Genomic DNA, 25420 nt, shown 5'->3' with positions numbered 1-25420 from the left:
TTAAACCATTTTGGCCATTTTGTTTTAGATTTAGATTTGTCTACTTTTGGGATGTAATTGTTTTGTGCCTCTAGTACTACATTTTTAAAAAACAGCCATCCTTTTTCTGTGGATGTTTCCTCTATTTTACTCCAATCTACTTCTATTAGTCTCTGTTTCATACCTTCGTAGTTTGCTTTTCTAAAATTGTAAACCTTAGCTTTATTCATTACTTTTGGGGTTTTAAAAAATATTTCAAATGAGACCATGTTGTGGTCTGAGTTTGCCAATGGCTCTCTGACCTCTGTTTTAGTTATTCTGTCTTTGTTATTTGAAAAGACTAAGTCAAGGCATGCCTCCCCTCTAGTCGGTGCCTTGACAAATTGCGTTAGGAAACAGTCATTTGTCATTTCCACCATTTCAATTTTGTCCGTCGTGCCCCCCATCGGGTTTTCCCATTTTATACAGGGGAAGTTGAAATCCCCCATTAGTATGGCTTCTCCTTTTCTACACGCATTTCGAATGTCATTGTACAACAGATTATTTTGCTCAGCGTCTGAATTTGGCGGTCTATAGCATGCTCATATTATTATGCCCTTTGAATTTGCGTCCATTATTCTGACCCATATTGATTCTGCATTGTTTTCTTTGTCCTGATTTAACACCTGGGCTTCAAAACTATTTCTTATGTATAATGCTACCCCTCCGCCTCTTCTGTCCTGCCTGTCTTTCCTATACAGTGTGTACCCACTAATATTATATTCGTCTCCATCACTCTCAGACAACCAAGTTTCTGTAACACCTATCACATCGTAGTTACTTGTTAGTGCAGTAGCTTCAAGTTCTAACATTTTATTTCTGAGACTTCTAGCATTAAGATAAATACATTTAATAGTGGTCTTACCTGAGTTGTTGCCCTTGTTTTGATGTGGTCTCCCTTCTGTTTTTTTGTTTTCTCGCCCCTTCCTTTCTAGTTTAAATGCTTCTGGACCGCCTGAAGGATCCTTTCTCCGAGTAGATTGGTTCCCTTTCTGTTTAAGTGCAGTCCGTCCCACCTATATAGATAGTCCTTGTTGTAGAAAGTGCACCAATGTTCAAGAAAGGTGAAGCCTTCCTGTGTGCACCACGACTTCAGCCATGCATTTTGATTTTGTATTTCCAGCTGTCCATATGGTCCTTTGCAAGGTGCCGGCAGTATCCCAGAAAATACCACAGTTTTGGTCTTGTCTTTTAATTTCCTTCCTAGCTCTCTGAATTTGTTTTGCAGGGATCTTGGCCTGTCTCTTCCAATGTTGTTTGTACCAATGTGGACGACTACTACCGGGTCCTCTCCTGTTCGTTGTAGGAGCCTGTCCATTCAAAAATATATATTTGTAATATCCAATATCCAGCAGAAATAAAAAAGGATTGATCTCACCCGGTCACAGTGAATCTGCTGTGTAGCTCCTCCCGTTCATATCACACTGGAAATCTCAAAGGTTGAAACTTATTCTTGGTCCATAGCAATTGAACAGTGATACAAAGTAGCAAATTAAACCGAGAGGTTGTTAGAACGGCACGTGAAACAAGAGCTGCGTGTTAGTATAACTGCATGTTTGCAGCGCTATTCTTAGTCCCAACACATACTGAAAACATAGGGGAAAAAAAGTAAAAAAAAAAATAGCTGCGTGCAAAACACAGGCTAACACTTTTATAAGGTTTTGGAAACCAACTACGTTTGTCACCCATAGAAGGAACAGGGAGTCCCCATACCTGGCTTTTTTGTGCTTTTATACCTTCCCAGTAACAAGCTTCCAAAACAAAGGAAGCTCCGCCCCCAGCTACGGATAAGACGGGGCCAAATACAACAATGCATAGCCAGAAAATTACTGTATAAACCATAATATAATAGGGTAGTAAAACATGAATTATACCTCATGCCAGAGTATTAAAAAACTAGGCAACAACAAAAAGAATATATGGAGCTGAAAAAGATGCATTGACGGTGAACTAGACTGCCTGGCCAGGCTTCCTGGGATTCATTTAAGAATGCACAGGTGCTGCGCTTCTTGCAGTACATTGTGTGGCGGTGGCTGAGTGACGTCAGCCCGAAAAAAATAGTGTTAATATCTCAGAAACAATAATAGCAAAAACGTCTGTTTCAACGGCACAAACCGGCACAAACGAATGAGACAAGTTTGGTTCAAATCCGGTATTGTAGGGGGGCTGAGTGACATCACTGCCCTAAAAAGAATATCATTAATATCTTAAAAACTATAGATGTTTTAAACTCCTTGTCACAAAGACGGCCAGAGTGGGTGGCGTCAGACCAGACAGGAATTCAAACAACAGAGACGGTGGTTGTGATGAGCTGAGTGCAATGGCTGCACTCAGCGTTTAATAACAAATAAAAGGTTTTAAACAGTACACAAAACACAGGACACGGCACTACACGCCAAAATAAAAAGACAAACAAAACGGACTAAACACAAACGGTGCACGGAGACAAACAAACACGGTGAGTACACACACTTATCTTTACGTTTAATGATTTTACGTTCTAGTTTCTCCTCTCTCTCTCACCCGTTCTCCTCTTCCGAACACCCAAACCACGACTGAGTGAAACTGTGCATCTATATATACTGTTGTGCTGGGATTCAATTACTAATTAATTACTCACTTGAATCCCAGCACGTGAATTCATTACGTGCAACCCCGTGCCACACATTATACACATTTTATCTGCACGTGAAGTGATGTGCCATCCTCGTGCCTAAATATAATTATACACTTTAAACACACGTGAAACACAGACCCGTTTATATCCCGTGTACCAATCTATACACCAACATTAACATACGCACGCATATACACAACACAGAACACACAAATGCACACAGGGGCGGGGCACTTTGCCACATATACCCCCCCTTGTGCGCAGCACACATGGCCTCAACGGCCACCTCCCCCCTTAAATACCCAGCAGTCCAGGCCAAAGTCTCGGGCTGGGAAGGGAGGCTTTAGTGGGCCCATGGCTGGACATGCTGTCAGCTCCCCTGCCGGTAGTGGCACGGCTGACAGCATGCTGGTCCCGTCCTGCAGCGAAAAAGCTGCGGGGGCAGGTGGTCCCCCGACCTCCCCCTTCTTCATAGCCGGCAGCTCCCTCCTGTGGGGCTCCGGCCACAAGAACTCCTGCAGCGAAACTGCTGCTGGGGAAAGTGGTCTCCAGACCTCATCCCCCTTCTTCGTGGCCGGCAGCTCCCCTTTCTGGGGCTCCGGCCACCGTACTCCCTGCGGAGGTACGGGCAGCAGAGGCAGCTCCAGCTCCTCTGCTCCTGGCGGTGGTGGAGGCAGAGGCAGCTCCAGCTCCTCTGCTCCTGGCGGTGGTGGAGGCAGAGGCAGCTCCAGCTCCTCTGCTCCTGGCGGTGGTGGTGGCGGAGGCAGAGGCAGCTCCTGCTCCTCTGCTCCTTGCGGTGGTGGTGGCGGAGGCAGAGGCAGCTCCTGCTCCTCTGCTCCTTGCGGTGGTGGTGGCGGAGGCAGAGGCAGCTCCTGCTCCTCTGCTCCTTGCGGTGGTGGTGGCGGAGGCAGAGGCAGCTCCTGCTCCTCTGCTCCTTGCGGTGGTGGTGGCGGAGGCAGAGGCAGCTCCTGCTCCTCTGCTCCTGGCGGTGCTGGCTCCCTCTGCTGTGGCGGCTGGGCATGTGCGCGCCGTGCTGCCTTCAGCAGCATAGCGAGAGGCTGCTGGGGGACACCAGCATCCTGCCCTTCTCCCCCCCAAAAATTTTCAGGGGGTTGAGCCTGTAACTCCTCCCCTTCTGGCTCTTGGGACTGAACCAGCAGGCATTTTCCCTCTGCTGGTGGCTTGGGTCCCAGGGCTGTGGAAGCCCCGACTTGCCTCCCTTTGGGCTGTGGAAGCCCCGACTTGCCTCCCTTTGGGCTGTGGAAGCCCCGACTTGCCTCCCTTTGGGCTGTGGACGCACCGACTCCTCCCTTTTGGGCTGTGGACGCCCCGACTCCTCCATGTTGGGCTGTGGACGCCCCGACTCCTCCCTGTTGGGCTGTGGACGCCCCGACTCCTCCCTGTTGGGCTGTGGACGTTCGGGCTCCTCCCACTCAGGCGTAGGACGTTCGGGCTCCTCCCACTCAGGCGTAGGACGTTCGGGCTCCTCCCACTCAGGCGTAGGACGTTCGGGCTCCTCCCACTCAGGCGTAGGACGTTCGGGCTCCTCCCACTCAGGCGTAGGACGTTCGGGCTCCTCCCACTCAGGCGTAGGACGTTCGGGCTCCTCCCACTCAGGCGTAGGACGTTCGGGCTCCTCCCACTCAGGCGTAGGACGTTCGGGCTCCTCCCACTCAGGCGTAGGACGTTCGGGCTCCTCCCACTCAGGCGTAGGACACTCGGGCTCCTCCCGCTTGGGCTGTGGACGCTCAGGCTCCTCCCATTTGGGCTGTGGACGCTCAGGCTCCTCCCGCTTGGGCTGTGGACGCTCAGGCTCCTCCCACTTGGGCTGTGGAGGCAAAACCAGCAGGCATTCACCCTCTGCTGGTGGAGATGGGGACAGCAGGTACTCACCCTCTGCTGGTGGAGATGGGGACAGCAGGTACTCACCCTCTGCTGGTGGTCCTGCTACCTGGGCTGCTGTTCCGTTGATGGTTGCCTCCAGGTAGCTGAGGACAAACTCCACACCTTCCTCCAAGGTGTTTGGGGTGTGTTCCTCCTGAAAGGCCTCCCATCTCTCACTGTCCATCATCCACAGGGCCCGGACGACCATGGGCAGAGACTGGGCCTCCAGCCCAGCATTCTCCAGGAACCAGCCCCGCAGTTTGATGGCGTCTTCTGCCATTGATTTTTTGTTTTGTTTTGTTTTTTTCCCCCAAAACAATATTTGTAATTTTTTTTTTTTTTTTTTTTTTTTTTTTTAATCCATACCCCTCCTGGTCTGACGCTTGGAGGCGCGGCTATCCCACTTCTGACACCACGTGTCACAAAGACGGCCAGAGTGGGTGGCGTCAGACCAGACAGGAATTCAAACAACAGAGACGGTGGTTGTGATGAGCTGAGTGCAATGGCTGCACTCAGCGTTTAATAACAAATAAAAGGTTTTAAACAGTACACAAAACACAGGACACGGCACTACACGCCAAAATAAAAAGACAAACAAAACGGACTAAACACAAACGGTGCACGGAGACAAACAAACACGGTGAGTACACACACTTATCTTTACGTTTAATGATTTTACGTTCTAGTTTCTCCTCTCTCTCTCACCCGTTCTCCTCTTCCGAACACCCAAACCACGACTGAGTGAAACTGTGCATCTATATATACTGTTGTGCTGGGATTCAATTACTAATTAATTACTCACTTGAATCCCAGCACGTGAATTCATTACGTGCAACCCCGTGCCACACATTATACACATTTTATCTGCACGTGAAGTGATGTGCCATCCTCGTGCCTAAATATAATTATACACTTTAAACACACGTGAAACACAGACCCGTTTATATCCCGTGTACCAATCTATACACCAACATTAACATACGCACGCATATACACAACACAGAACACACAAATGCACACAGGGGCGGGGCACTTTGCCACACTCCTGTAAGTGGTTTTGTTCATGCACTGAGCGTGCTATATGTCCAGACAACTTTTTAATAATCAAGAAAATCACACAGACTCATTTAATTTGAAGTTTTAATGAATCAGAGCAGTAGTAATGCTCCTTCAGTTTATTAAATCCTTAATAATGGATCAAGTGGTTGCAAGCCACTTTGGATCCCTGCTAATAGGCAGTCTGGGTGTTTCCAGTGCCTTTACAGGTTTAACAGCATTAATACTTCAATACAGCAATACAAGTATGGTTATATGCTTAGCCGTTAGGCCAGCCATGCAAAAACCTAAAACGCCCACCGCTAAATCCTAAAACATCCTCAAACAATATTGTTGAAAGAACATATTACAGTTAAAAATAATTAATAATATTCTACAACTACACTTCCATACAGTGGAAGGTAAGAACAAGTTTGAATTTATATCTCATTTATATTGATACATTGCTATAAGGTATAGGAATTATATTTTAGCTTTGGCGAGTGATATATTGGATGTTTTAGGATTTAGCGGGCCTTTTATGTTTAAATACGGTGTTTCTACTCTGCAAATGTTAGATATGATGTTCATGAATAAGTCTTTTGAGTTTTATCCGATAGTTTCTCTTTAATTTTCATATCGAAGCTGTTTAAAAATGTAAACACCAAATTGACGTGCGCAGCGGTTCTAGTTAGTCGGAAACTATGGCAGTTCTAGTGTTAATACTTGTGTTTTTTAACTGGAGCAGTTGCACTTGTCGCACAGAAAGCCATTGTAAGTGGTAACGTGTACTACTACGACTAGCTCCAGCACCGTGCTCACCTCACACCCTGAATGCATGCATGCCACTGGGTTCCCCTGGGTCCTAAATCCTGAAAAATATATTCCGGTATTGCACTGCGGTCACCGTGATTTTAGAACTTGAAATGTTATCAAAGAAAATTCCTTTTCAAATTATGTTTAAAATATGGGAAAAAGTCTGTCCTGGGAGCTGTCTTGGACTGACTCCCGGTAAATAGGAGGCTGTGTGGTCCAGTGGTTAAAGAAAAGGGCTTGTGACCAGGAGGTCCCCTGTTCAAATCCCACCTCAGCCACTGACTCATTGTGTGACCCTGAGCAAGTCACTTAACCTCCTTGTGCTCCGTCTTTCGGGTGAGACGTAGTTGTAAGTGACTCTGTAGCTGATGCATAGTTCACACACCCTAGTCTCTGTAAGTCGCCTTGGATAAAGGTGTCTGCTAAATAAACTAATAATAATAAAAATAATAATAAATAAGAGAGAGTTGACAGGTCTGAGGTGAGGGTTTGCGTTGTCAGGACAAGACGTGTGGTGATACCGGACCTAAAGCCTCCAGGAAATAAGGATTAGTGCCAGCCACTGTTTTCTAGGGTTCTATTTTTGTTTTGTATATTTTTCTAAAATGTGTGTGATATATAATTCTTTTGTGTGCTCTCGCTTGTGTTTAGGTCTGTGAATCGAGAACACTCGATAAATAGTGAAGTCTTATTTAAACCGAGTGTTTGTCTGTATTGCTGCATAGAATAAACCGAGGTGGTTCGAGTCCAGTTTCCGGCGCACGTTTCCCTTCTCTCGCAGGTGTGGGGATCTGTAGTGAAGGGTGTTGCTTTGTTTATTTTTATTCATTTATTTTTGGTATTTGTTACGTATGGTTTGCATGATTTATTCTCTTTGATTTGTCACGTTTTAGATTCTTTGGAGCACAGCTTTTTCTAGCTTGTATTAACGTTTGTTTTTTCTGTTTTGTTTGATTGCTGCACGGTGTGTTTCTTTCTTCATTTAGGCACCTTTGCATGGGGGGGTCCAGGGGGTCCAGACCCTCATCTTTCATTAAAAATGTCAATATATTATTTACTTTAACGGTATGTTTTGTATCAGGTACTCCCCCTTCATAACAGTCTGGATCCGCTCCTGCTTTGGTGATAGGAGATCTGTGCCTGACGTGTCCCTAACACACTCCTTTCATTTTTGTCTATGTTTCTGAAGCAAGCCTCATAAGTTTTTTTTTTAATTTGTAACTCATAATCCACCATATATGTGTTTTATTTTTTAAAGAAAACAAAAAATAAACGTTATGTTAAATGCATTGTTTTGTTACTTGTAAAAAAAAATTGCACTTTTGTAATTCATGTCTCACTACTTTTTATTTCATTGAAACGTGTTTGCAGTTGTCGGAATGTGGTTAAGTACTTCTTGTTAAAAGACCAGATTGAGTTCCTTCTGCTCTATATTTAACCTGGGGGTGGCGCAGTCAAGCAAGTTTTGTAGCACTTTATGTTAATTGGGTTTTCTGGGCTTGAGTGTTAATGTACCTATACCTGTAGCACGTTACACATAACATCAATGCATACGCATAATAAATATGATCATTGTATAATTGCTTTGCAGCTAAGATGCCACACATTCAATGACAAGATCAAAATCTTTGATACAGCAGGATTTAAATTGGAGAAAACAGGAAATGCCACGATAATATTAAAGAAGATAGATGGTGAAGTGGCTGAAGACATAAAGGTATGCAAGTAATGATAACACCGTGTAACAAATTTTTTTTTTTTTTTTTTGGTTCCTGGGTAGTAAGTGTTATTTCCTAATTGCTTATGCCTCAAAAGTATAGAAAATGGCTATTATTCCCCACAAACTTTGCTTTTGTGACCAGGACAGTGATGTTTTGAAATTTACCTATTTTCCAGAACATTCCAGATAGATTCAGTGCTGAGTAAACTTGGTGTAACTTCTAGAACTTTCTAAAACTTTCCAGTAATATAAATAGTAGTATAAATACAGGGGCCTTAAGCCCACCAGTTCAGTTTAGTTCCAGCTGCCTAAGTGGATACATATCTGGATACTACCCCAACCAAAATGACCTCAACGACTTGATTAGAGATCTTGGTCTCACCAAGTCCAATGCCGAGCTTTTGACGTCTAGGCTCAAGCAGTGGAACTTGTTGGATGAAAGTGTGCAAGTCACAGATCAGAGGAAGCGTCACCAACTTTTTTCCAGCTTCTTCACCAGTCAAGATGGGCTCTGCTTCTGCCACAATGTGACCAGTCTGTTCGAGGCAATCGGAATCGCCTGTAACCAGAATGAGTGGCGCCTCTTCATTGACAGCTCATCCAGGAGCCTCAAAGCTCACTCTGTGCACTTCAAAGAGGATTACAAACAGCATCAAGACCTTGCTGGACGCCTTGAAGTATGATGAGTACGGCTGGGAGGTCATTGGAAACTTCAAAATGGTGGCATTCCTGATGGGTCTCCAAGGCAGTTTTACCAAGTTTCCCTGCTATCTTTGCCTTTGGGACAGCAGGGACACCAAGGCGCACTACCACAGGCGGGACTGGCCACAGCGGACCGAGTTCTCTGTGGGGAGGAACAACGTCAAGTGGGAGCCACTGGTGGACCCCCGGAAGGTGCTGATGCCACCACTGCACATCAAATTGGGCCTTATGAAACAATTTGTCAGAGCTCTAGATAAGGAGTCAGCAGCCTTCAAGTACCTACAAGACTTCTTCCCTAAGCTGTCTGAGGCAAAGGTCAAAGCCGGTGTCTTCGTCGGACCACAGATAAAGAAGATCCTGGAGTGCAATGAATTCCCCAAGAAGCTCACTAGTAAGGAGAACGCGGCTTGGAACAGCTTTGTCACAGTGGTTCGGGGCTTCCTGGGCAATCACAAGGCCGAAAACTATGTGGAGCTGGTTGAGACTCTGGTGAAGAACTACGGCACAATGGGCTGTAGGATGTCCCTCAAAGTCCATATCCTTGATGCTCATCTGGATAAATTCAAGGAGAACGTGGGAGCGTACTCGGAGGAGCAAGGCGAGCGCTTCCACCAATATATATTGGACTTTGAACGCTGCTACCAAGGACAGTATAACGAGAACATGATGGGAGACTACATTTGGAGGCTGATTCGTGAAAGTGATTTACAGTATAATCGTAAATCTCGAAAAACTACTCACTTCTAAATCTTTTGTAGTCATTTTTGTATTACTTTAGTATAAATACATGTTAATTTGGATTCATATGTTGTTTTTTTCTGACTTTATGTGAACGAAAAGACACAAATTCGCCCGTTTTCTCATTGGAAATAGGTAAATTTCAAAATATCACTGTCCTGGTCACAAAAGCAAAGTTTGTGGGGAATAATAGCCATTTTCTATACTTTTGAGGCATAAGCAATTAGGAAATAACACTTACTACCCAGGAACAAAAATTGTGTTGCATAGTGTAATGCAGTGATGTGTAAAAGAGTTGTATAAAGCATTTTGAAAGCGCATTGGCTCCTTTGAGTGGCTCAGCAGCTGTAACATCATTGAATACTATTTTTACACAGCATGATGCAATACAAGTGAATACAGTTCTCTCTTCCATCATTTACAGTGGCATACAGAGAAACAAACACACCATTCATTTACAACTAATGCTTTCAGCTCATTTATTATTATTACTGTTATTTATTTCTTAGCAGACACCTTTATCCAGGGCAATTTACAATTGTTACAAGATATCACATTATTTTTACATACAATTACATTATTTCTTACACATTATTTTTACATACAATTACCCATTTATACAGTTGTTTTTTTTACTGGAGCAATCTAGGTAAAGTACCTTGCTCAAGGGTACAGCAGCAGTGTCCTCCACCTGGGATTGAACCCATGACCCTCCAGTCAAGAGTCTAGAGCCTTAACCACTACTCCACACTGCTGCCCATATATTGTGACTTTCAGCTCCTTTTTAAATTCAGATTCATGCTAGAAGTAGATACAACTTTCAAGCAGCCTTAACTTTAATTTTTGAATGTCAAATGTAGCATGTTGGACTTGATTTTTTTACACACATCTTTGCATCATGCTTTTTTTTTGGGGGGGGGGGGGGTAAATCTCCCCATTGTTACACAGCTTATTTCAATTGTGCTAAAACCGTGTGAGTTAAAACCACAGCAATTAACCATACTTAATAAGTCAGTTAATTTATTCCCAGCAGGTCATTTTAATAGACCTCAGTCTCTGAATAGCTACTCTGCTTCTCAGTGCATATAGATGACTAACTGGAGGCATTAAAAATAAAATTGTAATAATCTCTTTTAAAATGGACTTTTCTTGGTAATATTTTAAGTATCGTTTGAGAAATGGTAACTGTTTTCTAAAACGCATTTTTGTTTTTATTTTTTAGTTTGACGATATTCTGAAAACAAAAAGCTCAATGGAAGGAGACAAAATCCACTGTGTTGTGTTGGTTATATCAATTCATACCGCTGAAAATCTGGCCTTGATTCAGTTTTATGAAGAATTAATTGGAATGCTCATAGAGACTGGTAATATATCATTAGCATTGTGTGTGTCAATTTCTGTGTGTGTGTGTGTATTTATATACTTTATGTGCTCGATTATACGATTCTGTTATTTTTATTTTGTTTTGTTTCTTTTCCTCCTTCTCTTGCTTTCTCTCCCTCGTATATATTATATATCCCTGCAGCCGTCACCTGTTGAGAATAGAATAAATACTGTGCACTAGCTTCAGACTGTTATCAATCCCCATTTTTTATGCCAATTAGAATTTGTACATGCCACTTAGCAAATCCATCTCTAAGTGTGTCTTTTTTATTTACAGTGTAGTTACCTAATAAACGTCTGCATACTTACACAATTACAGTGTCCATAACTACAATGTACTTGATACAAGTGCACAATTGTATCAGAAAAGGGTTCAGGTTAGGTGTGTTAGGGTAAGGTGTAGAGTTATGATTAGGGTTGATGATAGGATGATGTAGGGTTTGGATTATATTATGCATACATGTAAGTACACATGCATTGCTAATAAGTATCTACTACATAAATACACAGTAATTAGAGACACTTCATGTAAAGTGTTATCACAGTTAGACACCCTGTAAAGACTAACAGGATCTTTTAAAACTTTAAACAGACCCAGACCAAAGTACTGTAAAACCCTTAAACCACACCTTAAAGAACACCACAGTTTCTCATTTCCCCAAAAATTGTTTTAATATACAGTATCTTCTGCAGTGGTCATTACCTGAAGATAACTTACCTTGTGTTTGGTTAAGTGGTCCTTCCTTCAGCTCACTGTGGTAGATTATCTAGCTGGTAATGACTGCTGTGTTGAACATGACTGCTTAAACAGGTCTGGTGGAGAGTCCCTGAGTGGCTCATCTGGCAAAAGCAGTACCGCGCGGCGTGCAGGATGAGTCCTACAGAACAGGTTCAAATCCTGCCTGTGCGCAGTTAGCCGGTCTGTGTTGGGGAGTCCAAGGGGGCGTTGCATTGGCTCTGACGCTCCCAGCGGGTTAGGGAGGGAAAAGCCGGCAGGGACTGTCTCTCCTCATCAAGCCACAGTGAACTCTACAGGCCAGACAGCTGGTAAGCGTGGGCAGAGATCTGCAGGGCTGGCCTTTGTCCTCCAGAGGTCGGTACCTCGCTGATATCCGCTCTTGATTTGCTGGGTGTGAAAAGGAAGTTGGCTTGGTTGTGGGATAGGAGGATACCCACTGAACCTTCAGTTCTGCTGTGCTGTGTGGAGATCGCTGTTCAGTGAGGAGAAACGATAATAGTTGAAGATTCCAAATTTGAGGTAAAATAGTTGGGGTTACGCTCTAAATTAAAAAAAAATAGGTCTGTTTTCAGTGATCCTGATTAGCATTTTTCTTGGGTAACCCCTCCTACAGGGGTACAGGAACATTAGGTTGTTGATGATTATTGTTAATCAAGTCTGTTAAGTGAGATGATTGACCTGAAACATGATCTTTTTTTCTATCCACCATCACACTATACTCTATATAACACAACACTTCTAATGTATCGCTTTTCAGGAGTACCATGCCAGCTGCTTGTTACACTCGATAAACTTGTTGAGAAGACTGAGGATTTGAAAGATCTGTACAGGAGAAGAGATATAAAAAAAAAGGTGAGTCAAAAGAATATCAACATGGATTGTAACATACGCTAATAAAATCCAGGGCTCTTCAAGAAGATTTAGTTTCCAAGAGTCCAAGTAGCACTGGACCTGAACTGATAAATGGATGATTTTCTTTTCAAATAAACACTAGATACAGGAAAGAAGAACTGTATGAAGTTAAAATCATTTCTTATAAACATCAACTGATTTTGGTGAAACGCAGTAAAACCCAAACATCCAGAAAACGGTCATACTTTTTGAATGGGTCAAGGGTCAACCCAAATATTCAAGTGTTTATTTTTAATACAACAATGATTGTTTGTGTGGCAATAAAACAAAGAAATATAAAGAAAAAAAGCTGTAAAATAAAACTGAAAATCGCTGTGCAGTATTTCTGGAGGACATCAAGTACAACATGTTTCACACGACACATGCAGCAGGCATTGAAATGTGCTGTTCTTTATAAACTAATACTTTATTCATTCTCTTTCAGATTGAAATGTTAGCAAAGGAGATGAGAATTTCAATGAGCAACAGCCTTGTGGTTTCAAACTACGAGGAGATGGAAATTAACCAAATAAAAGGAACTCTGCTGTTGGAGGCGTTTGCTCAAATACTGACGGCAGCAAAAGTCTTTCAAGAGAGAATGTAGAGTATCACCTGTCACACCTGAAGCACGCTGAGCCCATTATTCAATTGGTTAATTGATTGCTAATTGGAGAATAATCAGTTGGTATATAGGGAAGTTGATTACTTTGTTTGGAGAGAGACTAGCAGCAGCAGGAGGCTGTGGTCCCAGATACAAGAAGTATCACCCAGTCAGCGCGCTCACAGAGTTGCTTTTTGTATTCATGAAAATTCAATCATACTTATTGTACACTTTGTTAAATCCATTTCTAAACTGTCAGCTTTGCATAAACAGAAAAAATGTCAAGAAGCAGCTTTGAATTATTAAGCATGTAATCTACTGTTTAATCTATCATTTTATGAAAACATGATTAAAAATACTCTACTTGAGTACTCTTGTTTAAATCTAGTTCTAACGTCAATTAATGATCTTTGAATTAATCAGCAATAACCTTTGCATTATATGCTGGAAGTTCCTTTAACCTGTTCCTTATTAATAACAGCTGAAACTTACAGCTTACAGATACTCTGCAATAATGTTAAAGACTGGGGAAAATGAAGAATGTAAATCACAGGTGAACATGAGTCTTAGTTTTCATAACATCATAAATGAAATGTGAATGATGTTTTTTGAAATAAATAAATAAAATCTGCCTTTGTTTGCTATTTACGCAGCACTTTCACTCATGTTTGCTGTTGCTATTGTATTGTATTGTATTGTATTGTATTGTATTGTATTGTATTGCATTGGCCAGTCTGTCTAATAAGGGGGCTCATTCAAACACCTTTCAGATGTATTAACTTCAGGATGTTCACATTACTAACCACTGTATTTGAAAATCCTATCTCATACATTTCCCATGTACTGTAATATAGCTTCCCTTATAAAATGGCTTGGATAAATTAAGTGCTGTGATTGGCTGAACAAGATCACATGACCGTGTGGTAATAATTGTCTTACCGCACGGCTATGACATCATAGACCAACTTACTTACCTGATCTATTAATATTACTACGCCTTAATAGTAACAATGATCTAAACAGTGTTTCTGTAGGTAAAAATATCAACATACAACTGAAACAGCATTTAAATCACTCAACAATCTTTTTTTTCATCTCTGTCACTTAGAATTACAGAAAAATTGGCAAATATACTGTGGTATTTATTTAGTCAGAGAACAGAACAAGGAAAACTCTGAGGCAAAAGACATCTGAGAAATCACCACGCAAGTCTCACTCTGCATGTAATATATACAGTCACCTCCAAAATTATTGGCACCCTTGATAAACAAGTAATAAAACATTTTCTCAAAAAGATAGGTGCCAGAATTATTGGCACCCCTAAATATTCTTATAAATAAAATTTTAAAAAAATTAAATCTGCATTAACATTCTACTTCTTTAAGTTCATCCCAGTCTTAAGGAACTGTATTGTGGCCTTTCAAGGCTTCCTGTTTTACTGGGGTACAAAAATGAAGTAACACACATATGAAATCCATTTGTCATCGATCACCATGGGGAAAGGCAAAGAACTCACAAATGATAAGAGACAAATGGTTGTTGACCTTCATAAGTCAGGCAATGGGTACAAAACAATAGCTAAAAAACTAAATATACCACTTACCACTATTAGGGCAATAATTAAGAAGTTCAAAACCACTGGAACAGTGGTAAACCTGCCTGGTAGAGGACGCAAGTGTATCTTGCCCCCACACACAGTGAGGCAGATGGTTCGGGAGGCAAAGGGAAATCCAAGGGCCACAGTTGGAGAATTACAGAACTTGGTTGCATCTTGGGGTCACCAAGTCTCCAAATCTACAATTAAATGCCACCTCCATTTTTGGAAGGGTTGCCAGAAAAAAGGCTTTATTGAGAGCAACCAACAAACGTAAGCGCCTGGAGTTTGCTAAATGCCATTGGCACTTCAATTGGAACCGGGTGCTATGGTCAGATGAGACAAAAATAGAGCTCTTTTGCCATGCACACCAGCGGTGGTTTTGGGGTCGAAAGAAGGATGCGTGTGCGGAAAAGAACCTCATACCTACTGTAAAATATGGTGGTGGATCTTTGATGTTATGGGGCTGTTTTGCTTTCACTGGTCCTGGGGCCCTTGTTAAGGTCAATGGCATCATGAACTCTACCCAGAACCAGGACATTTTAGCCAAAAACCTGGTTGCCACTGCCAGGAGGCTGAAACTTGGCCGCAAGTGGATCTTCCAGCAAGACAATGACCCCAAGCACACAGCAAAATCCACACAGAAATGGTTAATTGACCACAAAATCAACATTTTGCAATGGCCAGCTGAGTCTCCGGACTTGAACCCCATTGAAAACCTGTGGTTTCAATCACTGGCGCCAGCTCCGTGGGTGCTGTGTGTGCTCGAGCACCCCCAAAAATTATTTATACAAGTGTTACTAAACACCCCACGAAAACACACAAAAATTTAATAAACCTAAAATAGCAACTATGTACAATTGGACGAAAAATCATGTGAATACAAGCACTTTTCTGTGTACTCCCGCAGATTGTGCAGGACCTTCGGGGAGGGGTTAACTGTCATTTGAATAAATTGTGGTTCAGCGATTGGTTGTTTTTTTTTATTCCTCTCCTTATATAATGTCAGTGATGACCTATAGTAGAACCCGGACTCTTCGATTTCCCGAGAGGGGTGTTCAATTTCACTGTATGAATAGTAATTGGTTGTTCATTAATTCAGTCACAAAAACAGAACACAAACCATTTGACTGATATTACTTTAAAAAAATTATAAGTATTTATATAGCAGTCAATCCATTTTCTACAACTTAAAATTGAGGTCCTTAGTTATAAACACCCCTCTGTTGTTTACAATTGATTTGTCTGCTAAAAACGTGTCTGCTCAAAACGCATCGTCAACGAATGAATTTAACTTTGGAGTGTAGCTAATGTTTTCGTAAATTCGTAATAAGGAAAACAAACTCAAAAGAAAAAAAAGAAACACCGGTATCTGTGTTTAATTTGACAACTGACGACAACACAAAGCGATCTGCTAATGAGCTAAACGATAATGAGAAAGCCAGCATATGCACCGGAGCAAAACCGAAGAAAGGCCGAACATTTCAACAAAAGTGGATATCAAATTTCACGTGGCTCAAATTTGATGATGGAAAGGTGTTTTGCAAAATTTGTCAAGATGCAAAAGATAGGTGTTTAATACAGATCTCTACAAGAGCTGAATCTGCATTTATTGAGGATGGATTTAATGGATGGCATCACGCATTAGAAAGGTTTCGAAAGCGTGAAAAATCTGACTGCCACCGTGAGGCTTCTAGCAAAATAACTACCACGCAAAATGTGTGTCCAATGTTAAGTGAGGCCAAGAAAAACGAAATGCATGTTGCACGCCTGGTGTTAAAAAAAGCATTCACATCACTATTGTATCTTGCTCAGCAGGGCCAGGCCATACGTGGTCATACTGATGACAGATCTAATTTTTTGAATTTGCTTCAGTTAAGGGGTGAAGATGTTCCTGAAATAAATCAATGGATGCAGCGAACTAACTTCAAATGGCTGTCACATGAAGTGACAAACGAAATGCTTATGATAATGTATCAGGATGTGCTGAAAAAGGTGCTTAAGAACATTCAGATCTGTGAGTTTTTTTCTATTATGATTGATGAAACTGCAGACATAAGCACCCATGAACAAGTTTCTGTTTGTATTCGTTGGGTCAGTGAGAGCTTGGATATTCACGAAGACTTTATAGGGTTCTACGAGACAGCTTAAACAACAGCAGAAGAACTGGGCAGCACTGTGGAGTAGTGGTTAGGGCTCTGGACTCTTGACCGGAGGGTTGTGGGTTCAATCCCCAGTGGGGGACACTCCCCAGTGTTATACCCTTGAGCAAGGTACTTTACCTAGATTGCTCCAGTAAAAACCCAACTGTATAAATGGGTAATTGTATGTAAAAATAATGTGATATCTGTATAATGTGAAATAATGTATAATGTGATATCTTGTAACAATTGTAAGTCGCCCTGGATAAGGGCGTCTGCTAATAAATAAATAATAATAATAATAATAATAATAACTGTTCAACATTGTCAAAGATGTATTAACAAGGTGTGGCTTGGATTTAAAAAGGTGTAGGGGACAGTGCTTTGATGGGGCTAGTAATGTCTCGGGCATAAGAATTGGAGTGCAGGCTAAAGTCCGTGAAATTGAACGTTGCGCGACCTTTGTACATTGTTTGGCTCACTCCCTAAGTTTGGTTGTTCAGGACTGTGTTGTAAATGTACCAAACTGTAGGGATGTGCTCAATGAAATCAGGGAACTGATTAATTTTGTAAGCGCATCTCCAAAACGATTAGCAATATTTAAAAATCTGAAACAATCGGATACACACAACCTGCGACCATTTGCACCCACTAGATGGACCCTGCATGCAGCAAGCTTAAAATCAATTACCGATAATTACAGGGAGTTACTGGAATTTTTTCAGATGACTGCTGAGCAAGATCGCACTGAAGTTGGTGCCAAAGCTAATGGATTTTGTTCAAGACTGGAGACGTTTGCTATGTCCTTCATGCTGCATCTGCTTTTGAAGTTATTCTCTCATGTTGACGCTGCAAATACAGCTTTGCAAGCCAGTACTCTGAGCCTCCAGCAAGCATCTTCAGTTATTGAACACTTGAAAACCACCATTCAGTATCTGAGGAGCAGTTTCGATACATTCTGGTCAAACATAAAAGAACTGGCAAATAATCTGAGCATGAAGGACCAGTCCTGCCCCGGAAACGCAGAGTACCAAAGCGGTTAGAATCAGCTCGTGGAGAGCAACACACATTTAGCACTGCAGAAGATTTCTACAGATGCCAATATTTTGAAGTTTTTGACAATGCATTGGCTGGCTTTGACCAAGAAAGCCTACATTTATTACTGCAAGTCGAGAAATTTGTGATTGGGGAAGATTCAGGAGATTCAGTTCTATGGAAGCGATGTTGACAGTGCTGTATTAACTTCCCAACGCGATATGATGTTGGACATTGTGCAAGCCCACCAGACCTTCAGCGGCATGAGAAATTTACAATACATTGTGTCATTCTTTAAGGCGGATCCTACACTTTGCATTATGTTTCCCGAGCTGTTTAAACTAATTCGACTAGTTCTAACAATACCAGTCACAACCTGCACCAGCGAGAGGTCTTTCTCTGCACTATGTCGCCTAAAAAATTTTCTTAGGTCTACAATGACCCAAGCAAGACTGAAAAGCATTGCGGTGCTCCATATTCACGGACAGTCAGTTCCAGTGGCCCTTGTAGATGTTGTAAACGACTTCATCAGCAGAAGCGCTGTGCGAAGGAACACATTCTCCTTGACATAAATATAAAGGTGAGAAATGTTGCATTCCTTTTCTGTTACCAGGGGGGGGGGGGTTGAGTTATGTGTTAAGTTATGTTTGTATGTTTTGAGATTAGCACCCCAATCATTTTGAAAAGTTGGCGCCGTTGGTTTCAATTATTATTATTATTATTATTATTATTATTATTATTATTTGTTTCTTAGCAGACGCCCTTATCGAGGGCGACTTACAATCGTAAGCAAATACATTTCAAGTGTTACAGTACAAGTAATACAATAAGAGCAAGATAAATACAATGACTTTGGTTCAAGCAAGTACAAGTGTGACAATACAATACAATTCAATAATACAGCAGATAACAGTGACAGTGATAGTTACATCAAGATATGATTAAATACAAAATACTAAAGATTAAACACTTGGCAGATTACAGTACTCTGAAGTACAGGATTAAATGCAGTAAAATAGGGGGCAGATAAGAGCAAATAAAGCGCATTTAAGGAAGGGTGATAGTGTCCCAGGGGAAAAACAGAGGAGTTCTACAGGTGCTGTTTGAAGAGGTGAGTCTTAAGGAGGCGTCGGAATGTGGTCAGGGACTGGGCAGTCCTGACATCTGTAGGAAGGTCATTCCACCACTGCGGAGCAAGGGTGGAGAAGGAGCGGGCTTTGGAGGCAGGGGAGCGTAGCGGTGGTAGAGCCAGTCTTCTAGTGCAGGCGGAGCGGAGAGGTCGAGTGGGGGTGTAGGGAGAGATGAGGGTCTGGAGGTAGCTGGATGCAGTCTGGTCAAGGCATCTGTAGGCTAGTACAAGAGTCTTGAACTGGATGCGAGCGGTGATCGGTAGCCAGTGGAGTGAGCGGAGTAGTGGAGTTGCGTGGGAGAAGCGAGGCAGAGTGAACACCAGGCGGGCAGCGGAGTTCTGGATGAGCTGGAGCGGACGGGTGGCGGACACAGGGAGGCCAGCCAGGAGGGAGTTGCAGTAGTCTAGGCGGGAGAGTACCAAGGCCTGGACCAGGAGCTGGGTGGCGTAGTTGGTGAGGAAGGGTCGGATTCTTCGGATGTTGCTCAGGAAGAATCGGCAAGTGCGTGCCAGAGTGGAGATGTGCTGGGAATAAGAGAGGCAGGGGTCCAGGGTGACTCCAAGGTTCTTAGCGGAGGAAGAGGGAGAGAGTGTGGTAGATTCCAGAGGAACAGAGATAGAGAGATCAGAGGAGGGGGAGGAGGAGGGGAAGAAAAGGAGGTCAGATTTAGAGAGGTTGAGTTTGAGGTGATGCGAGTGCATCCAGGAGGAAATAGCAGACAGACAGGTAGAGATACGGGAGGAGATGGTGGAGTCAGAGGTCGGGAAGGAGAGGAAAATCTGAGCATCCTCTGCATAGAAATGGTATGAGAAACCATAGGATGTGATGAGGGGGCCCAGGGAGCGGGTGTAGAGAGAGAACAGGAGAGGACCCAAGACTGAACCTTGGGGGACTCCTGTTAAGAGAGGGTGAGGTGTGGAGGTTGCTCCACGCCAGGTTACCTGGTAAGTGCGGTTGGAGAGGTAGGAGGAGAACCAGGCCAGAGCAGTGCCAGAGATCCCCAGGTCAGCGAGAGATGATAGTAGAATAGAGTGATCAACAGTGTCAAAGGCAGCAGAGAGGTCGAGGAGAATTAGGACAGAGGAGAGAGAGGCAGCTCGGGCACACTTAAGTGAGTTGGTGACAGACAGGAGGGCGTTTTCAGTGGAGTGAGCAGAGCGGAAGCCAGATTGGAGAGGGTCGAGCAGAGAGTGGTTGGACAAGAAAGCAGAGAGCTGGCGGTGTATAGTCCGCTCGAGGGTTTTGGAGAGGAAGGGTAGGAGGGAGACAGGACAGTAGCTCTGGAGGGAGGTGGGGTCGAGGGTAGGTTTTTTGAGGATGGGAGTGATAGAGGCTTTTTTGAAGGCAGAGGGAAAGAGACCAGAAAGTAGAGAGGTGTTGAGAAGGGAGGAGATGAAGGGAAGTAGAGCAGAAGCAGCAGCTTGAAAGAGGTGAGTGGGGAGGGGGTCCAGGGCACATGTGGTGGGTTTGTGACCCTGGAGCAGGGAGGAGAGTCTGAGAGGGGCAAGAAGGTGGAGAAAGAGGGTGAGTTAGTAGGGGATGCAGTGGGTGTAGGGGTTGGAGCAGGAGGGGGCGCGGGGGAGGGAGAGGTGTTAAAGAGTTTGCGGATATCTGAGATTTTAGAAGAGAAGAAGGAGGCAAAGTCATCGGGAGATAGAGGAGAGAGGAGGGGGGAGGGTTTAGGAGGGAGGAGAAGGTAGAGAATAGTTTACGTGGGTTGTTAGTGGAGGCTTGGATTACAGATTGGAAATAAATACATTTAGCAGAGGAGAGAGTAGAGGAGAAGGAGGAGAGGAGAGTGCGGTAAAGGTCTAGGGCAGCAGGGAGTTTGGTTCTCTTCCATTTCTTTTCAGCAGACTACAGTGTGATTCTTGCGGAGCGCAGAAGAGAGCCAGGGATGGGGAGGGGAGGGGCGAGCAGGTTGGTAGGTGAGGGGACAGAGGGAGTCGAGGGAGGAGGTGAGGGAGGAGAAGAGGGTGGAGGTAGCAGAGTCTACGGAGAGTTGTGAAAAGGAGTCGATAGGAGGGAGGTGAGAGAGAGCAGTGGAGGCAAGGACAGAGGGGGAGAGAGAGCGGAGGTTACAGCGAGAGGTGACAGTGGGGGTAGGAGGAGCAGGGAGAGAGGGGAGAGACAGAGAAAAAGAGATGAAATAGTGATCAGAGAGGTCCAGGGGGGTGACAGAGAGGGTGGAGGGGCAGCAGGCCCTGGAGAAGGTGAGGTCCAGTTGACGGCCAGCTTTGTGGGTAGGAGGGGACGGAGAGAGACAGAAGTGGAAGGAGTGAAGGAGAGGGAGGAATCCAGCAGAGTGGCTGGGGTTGGAGAGATGGATGTTGAAGTCACCCAACAGGACAGTCGGGGTAGACAGAGAGGGGAGGGAGGAGAGTAGATAGTCGAGTTCATCCAGAAAGTGAGCGAGAGGCCCAGGGGGGCAGTACAGTACAATGAGCAGGAGTTGACAGGGAGAGGTTAGTTGGACTGCATGAAATTCAAAGGTATTGACAGAGTGTGAGGAGAGATCGGAGGGGACAGAAAAGAGTAAGGAGGGAGAGAGGAGAAGACCAGTCCCACCTCCCCGTCCAGTGAGACACGGGGTATGGGACAGGACGTAGAGAGAGGACAGGTCAGCAGGAGTTACAGTGTTATCAGGGGACAGCCAGGTTTCAGTGAGAGCAAGGAAATCGAGAGAGAGGTGGGAGGCAAAGGCAGATATGAAATCAGCTTTGTTAGCAGAAGAGTGACAGTTCCAGAGTGCACCAGAGAGTGTGCGGGAGGGGGGGAGAGGCAGAGGGATGAGGTTAGAGGGGTTGGAGGAGCAGCAGCGGAGAGAGGGCAGAGGACGAGGACGAGGACGAGAGGACAGAACAGGGATGTGAGAGACAGTCATAGCAGGACAGGCAAGACAAAAGGCACAGTAGGAGCAGTGGGGTGGAGGCTCTTCGGTTTGCTGGCGCTTCTTGCTGGCGCCGAAATAGGCTGCTTGATTAAATGTTACAACTGCATGGCAAAAGAACCAACTAAACTGTGTGGAAACCAATCAAATAGCAAATCAACTTCTAATCAATTTAACCACTCACCTGGTACTAATCACACACTAACTCAGCTAATTCAAACACCACCTTACACTGTTACCAAATGTAGTTAATTTAAAATTACTTGAAGCAAGAAGAGGGCAGTCCATAAGTGCAGACCGAAGTATATCAAGGATCTGGAAAGATTCTGTATGGAGGAATGGTCTAAGATCCCTCCCAATGTGTTCTCCAATCTCATTAAACATAGAAGTCATTATCCTTGCAAGGGGAGGGTGCACAAAGTACTGAAAACAAGGGTGCCAATAATTGTGACACATGTTTTGGAAATAAATTTATGACATGAGAAATGTGTAATTTTGGTTGATTCCATTGAATCATTAATAAAGTAAAATATATTCCACATGTTGGAAAATTACATTGTAGCTCAGTACTGGTATTATTTATTTTATAGAGTCTTTTTTGCTCATCTTTATCAAGGGTGCCAATAATTTTGGAGGTGACTGTATATGTGAAGGGTGTAGCTAACACCACTCCTTCATGTTCTATTGGGTCCCACATTTTACTCTAAATCATACTCATCAAATCATACATATCAGTACTGCAAGCTACAACATTAACTGTACTGTACTAGGGATCTGATATCCATTAACTGCACTGTACTGTAGATCTGGGATCCATTAACTACAGCACAGTCTAAATAGCTCACTGTTGTCACTAAGGGGGCAATGGTAGTACAGTGCAGCTGCAGTGGGGACCCATTTATACAGTTTTTTTTTTTTTTTTTACTGGAGCAATCTGGAGTACCTTGCTCAAGGGTACAGCATCAGCAGTGTCTCCACCTGGGATTTGAACCCACGACCCTCCGGTCAAGAGTCTAGAGCCCCCCTAACCACTACTCCAAATATTATTATTATTTGTTTCTTAGCTGACGCCCTTATCCAGGGCGACTTACAGTCGTAAACAAAAATACATTTCAAGAATCACAGTACAAGTATTAATACAGTTAAGAGCAAGATAAAATACAATCACTTTGGTTCTAGCAAGTACAAGTATATGACAAAATGCGATTCAATAACGGAGCAGATAACAGTGTCAGTGATAGTTATATCAGGATATAATTAAATACAAAATACTACAGATGAAATGACACTTGACAGATTACAGTACTCTAAAGTGCAGGGCTAAATGCATTAAAATAGGGAGCAGATAAGAGTGCATTTAAAAAAAAGTGCATTTAAGGAAGAGTGATAAGTGTCCAGATGGAAAAGAGGAGTTTCTACAGGTGTTGTCTGAAGAGGTGAGTCTTGAGGAGGCGCCGGAAGGTGGTCAGGGACTGGGCAGCCCTGACATCTGTAGGAAGGTCATTCCACCACTGCGGGGCAAGGGTGGAGAAGGAGCGGGCTCTGGAGGCAGGGGAGCGTAGAGGAGGTAGAGCCAGTCTTCTGGAGTAGTGGAGAGGTTGAGTGGGGGTGTAGGGAGAGATGAGGGTCTGGAGGTAGCTGGGTGCAGTCTGGTCAAGGCATCTGTAGGCGAGTACAAGAGTCTTGAACTGGATGCGAGCGGTGATCGGGAGCCAGTGGAGTGAGCTGTGCAGTGGAGTTGCGTGGGAGAAGCAAGGCAGAGAGAACACCAGGCGAGCAGCGGAGTTCTGGATGAGCTGGAGCGGACGGGTGGCGGACGCAGGGAGGCCAGCCAGGAGGGAGTTGCAGTAGTCAAACAGTATATGCACTACACTGTGTTAAACTCCATGTTGTAATGTTGGACTGAGCATCCTACAAGCGCTGCTCTGATTTCTAACCTAATAGAACTTCTGATGCTGCATATAGATTGTGTGGCAGAGAAGGGGGAGGAGACAAATTGTAGTGCGAGAGGGTTTGTAGGACTATAATTCCCAGAATGCCCCGGGACTGCAAGGGAACTAGGAAGCACCTGAGGCCAATGCGCCTCTTTAGTGTGACATCACATCCGCTGCTAGGTGTTTCTGAACAAGCAGGCGAGTCAATGGCAAACGGCATTAGTGCGTTTTGAAACCTCTGTAAATTAAATTGTAAGACGTCATTTTTAATGTAAATCAAACAAGCGTAAACAGCGTGGTCTAGTGTTGTGCTGCAGACTGCAACCACCATTCAGAAACTCTCTGAGAAAGAGAAAACTGCAGTTTCGTTACGTCGATTCGATGTCTTGCTGGTCCTTAAATGGCAAGACATGCCGTTTTGTAGGAAACTGTCCGAATAATAGGCTACTAATAAAACATAAGCAGCACAATGTGTGTATAGACATGCCATTTTATCATGTTAGTTGTTATTATTATATTACTGTATATTGCAGAGATGAAGCACAATTGTTAAAATGCACTGTAGAATAATACACCGGTGTCAGCTAGTCCACGTATCTTTCATTAATCAACTACTAGAATTCTTGTTTAAAAATACATTTTAAGTTATTTATATGTACTTTACACATAAATTATAATAAAATCCGAGTGTGAATTTAGCGAGAAACTTGCCTTGACATCGTAGGTTTGAAACTGTTTTGGTTTTCAAGACACTTTTTTTTATTAAGCTCATAGTAAAACCTGGAATGGATCAAAGTGCTGTGCAATGGGAGTCTTATTTTCATCCCTGCATTGTAACTGCAATTTAATATCATTAGACTAGACCAGGGGTCTCCAACCCTGGTCCTGGAGAGCTACTGGGGCGGCTGGTTTTCGTTTCAACCAATCTCTCAGTTGATGTAAAGACACCTATAAACCCTGCTGGATAGGGGATCTCCAGGACCAGGGTTGGAGATCCCTGCTCTATACTGTACTGGAATTACATTGTAACTGCAGCTAGACTGTACTGAATTACATTGTAACTTCAGTTAGACTGTAGTGAATTACATTGTAACTGCAGTTAGACTGTACTGAATTGCATTGTAACTGCAGTTAGACTGTACTGAATTGCATTGTAACTGCAGCTAGACTGTACTGAATTACATTGTAACTTCAGTTAGACTGTAGTGAATTACATTGTAACTGCAGTTAGACTGTACTGAATTGCATTGTAACTGCAGTTAGACTGTACTGAATTACATTGTAACTGCAGCTAGACTGTACTGAATTACATTGTAACTTCAGTTAGACTGTAGTGAATTACATTGTAACTGCAGTTAGACTGTACTGAATTGCATTGTAACTGCAGTTAGACTGTACTGAATTACAATGTAACTGCAGTTAGGGTGGACTGAATTACATTGTAACTGCAGTTAGACTGGACTGAATTACACTGTAAATGCAGTTAGGGTGTACTGAATTACATTGTAACTGCAGTTAGGGTGTACTGGAATTACATTGTAACTGCAGTTAG

At 43.4% G+C, this 25420-nt stretch overlaps 1 protein-coding gene across 3 annotated transcripts in view; it reads left to right on the top strand.

Moving 5' to 3' along the window:
- Positions 1–14394, top strand: part of LOC117965619 (interferon-induced protein 44-like) — a 40775-nt gene extending 26381 nt beyond the window's left edge. For 2 of the 3 annotated variants that reach the window (XM_059008251.1, XM_059008252.1), the window contains exons 9-12: positions 7962–8087; positions 10753–10894; positions 12410–12504; positions 12989–14394. In XM_059008251.1, coding sequence (XP_058864234.1) covers positions 7962–8087; positions 10753–10894; positions 12410–12504; positions 12989–13147 — 522 coding nt within the window. In that variant the 3' untranslated portion in view covers positions 13148–14394. Of the gene's footprint in view, positions 1–7961; positions 8088–10752; positions 10895–11055; positions 11774–12409; positions 12505–12988 lie in introns of those variants that run through there. The other variant, XM_059008253.1, reaches the window with a different exon arrangement.
- Positions 14395–25420: the final 11026 nt, after the last annotated feature.

The sequence above is a fragment of the Acipenser ruthenus genome, chromosome 36 (assembly GCF_902713425.1).
Source record: "Acipenser ruthenus chromosome 36, fAciRut3.2 maternal haplotype, whole genome shotgun sequence".
In the NCBI taxonomy this organism is placed as follows: domain Eukaryota; kingdom Metazoa; phylum Chordata; class Actinopteri; order Acipenseriformes; family Acipenseridae; genus Acipenser; species Acipenser ruthenus.
The sequence above is the reverse complement of the archived record's forward strand: the minus strand, read 5'-3'. Positions and strand labels throughout refer to the sequence as shown.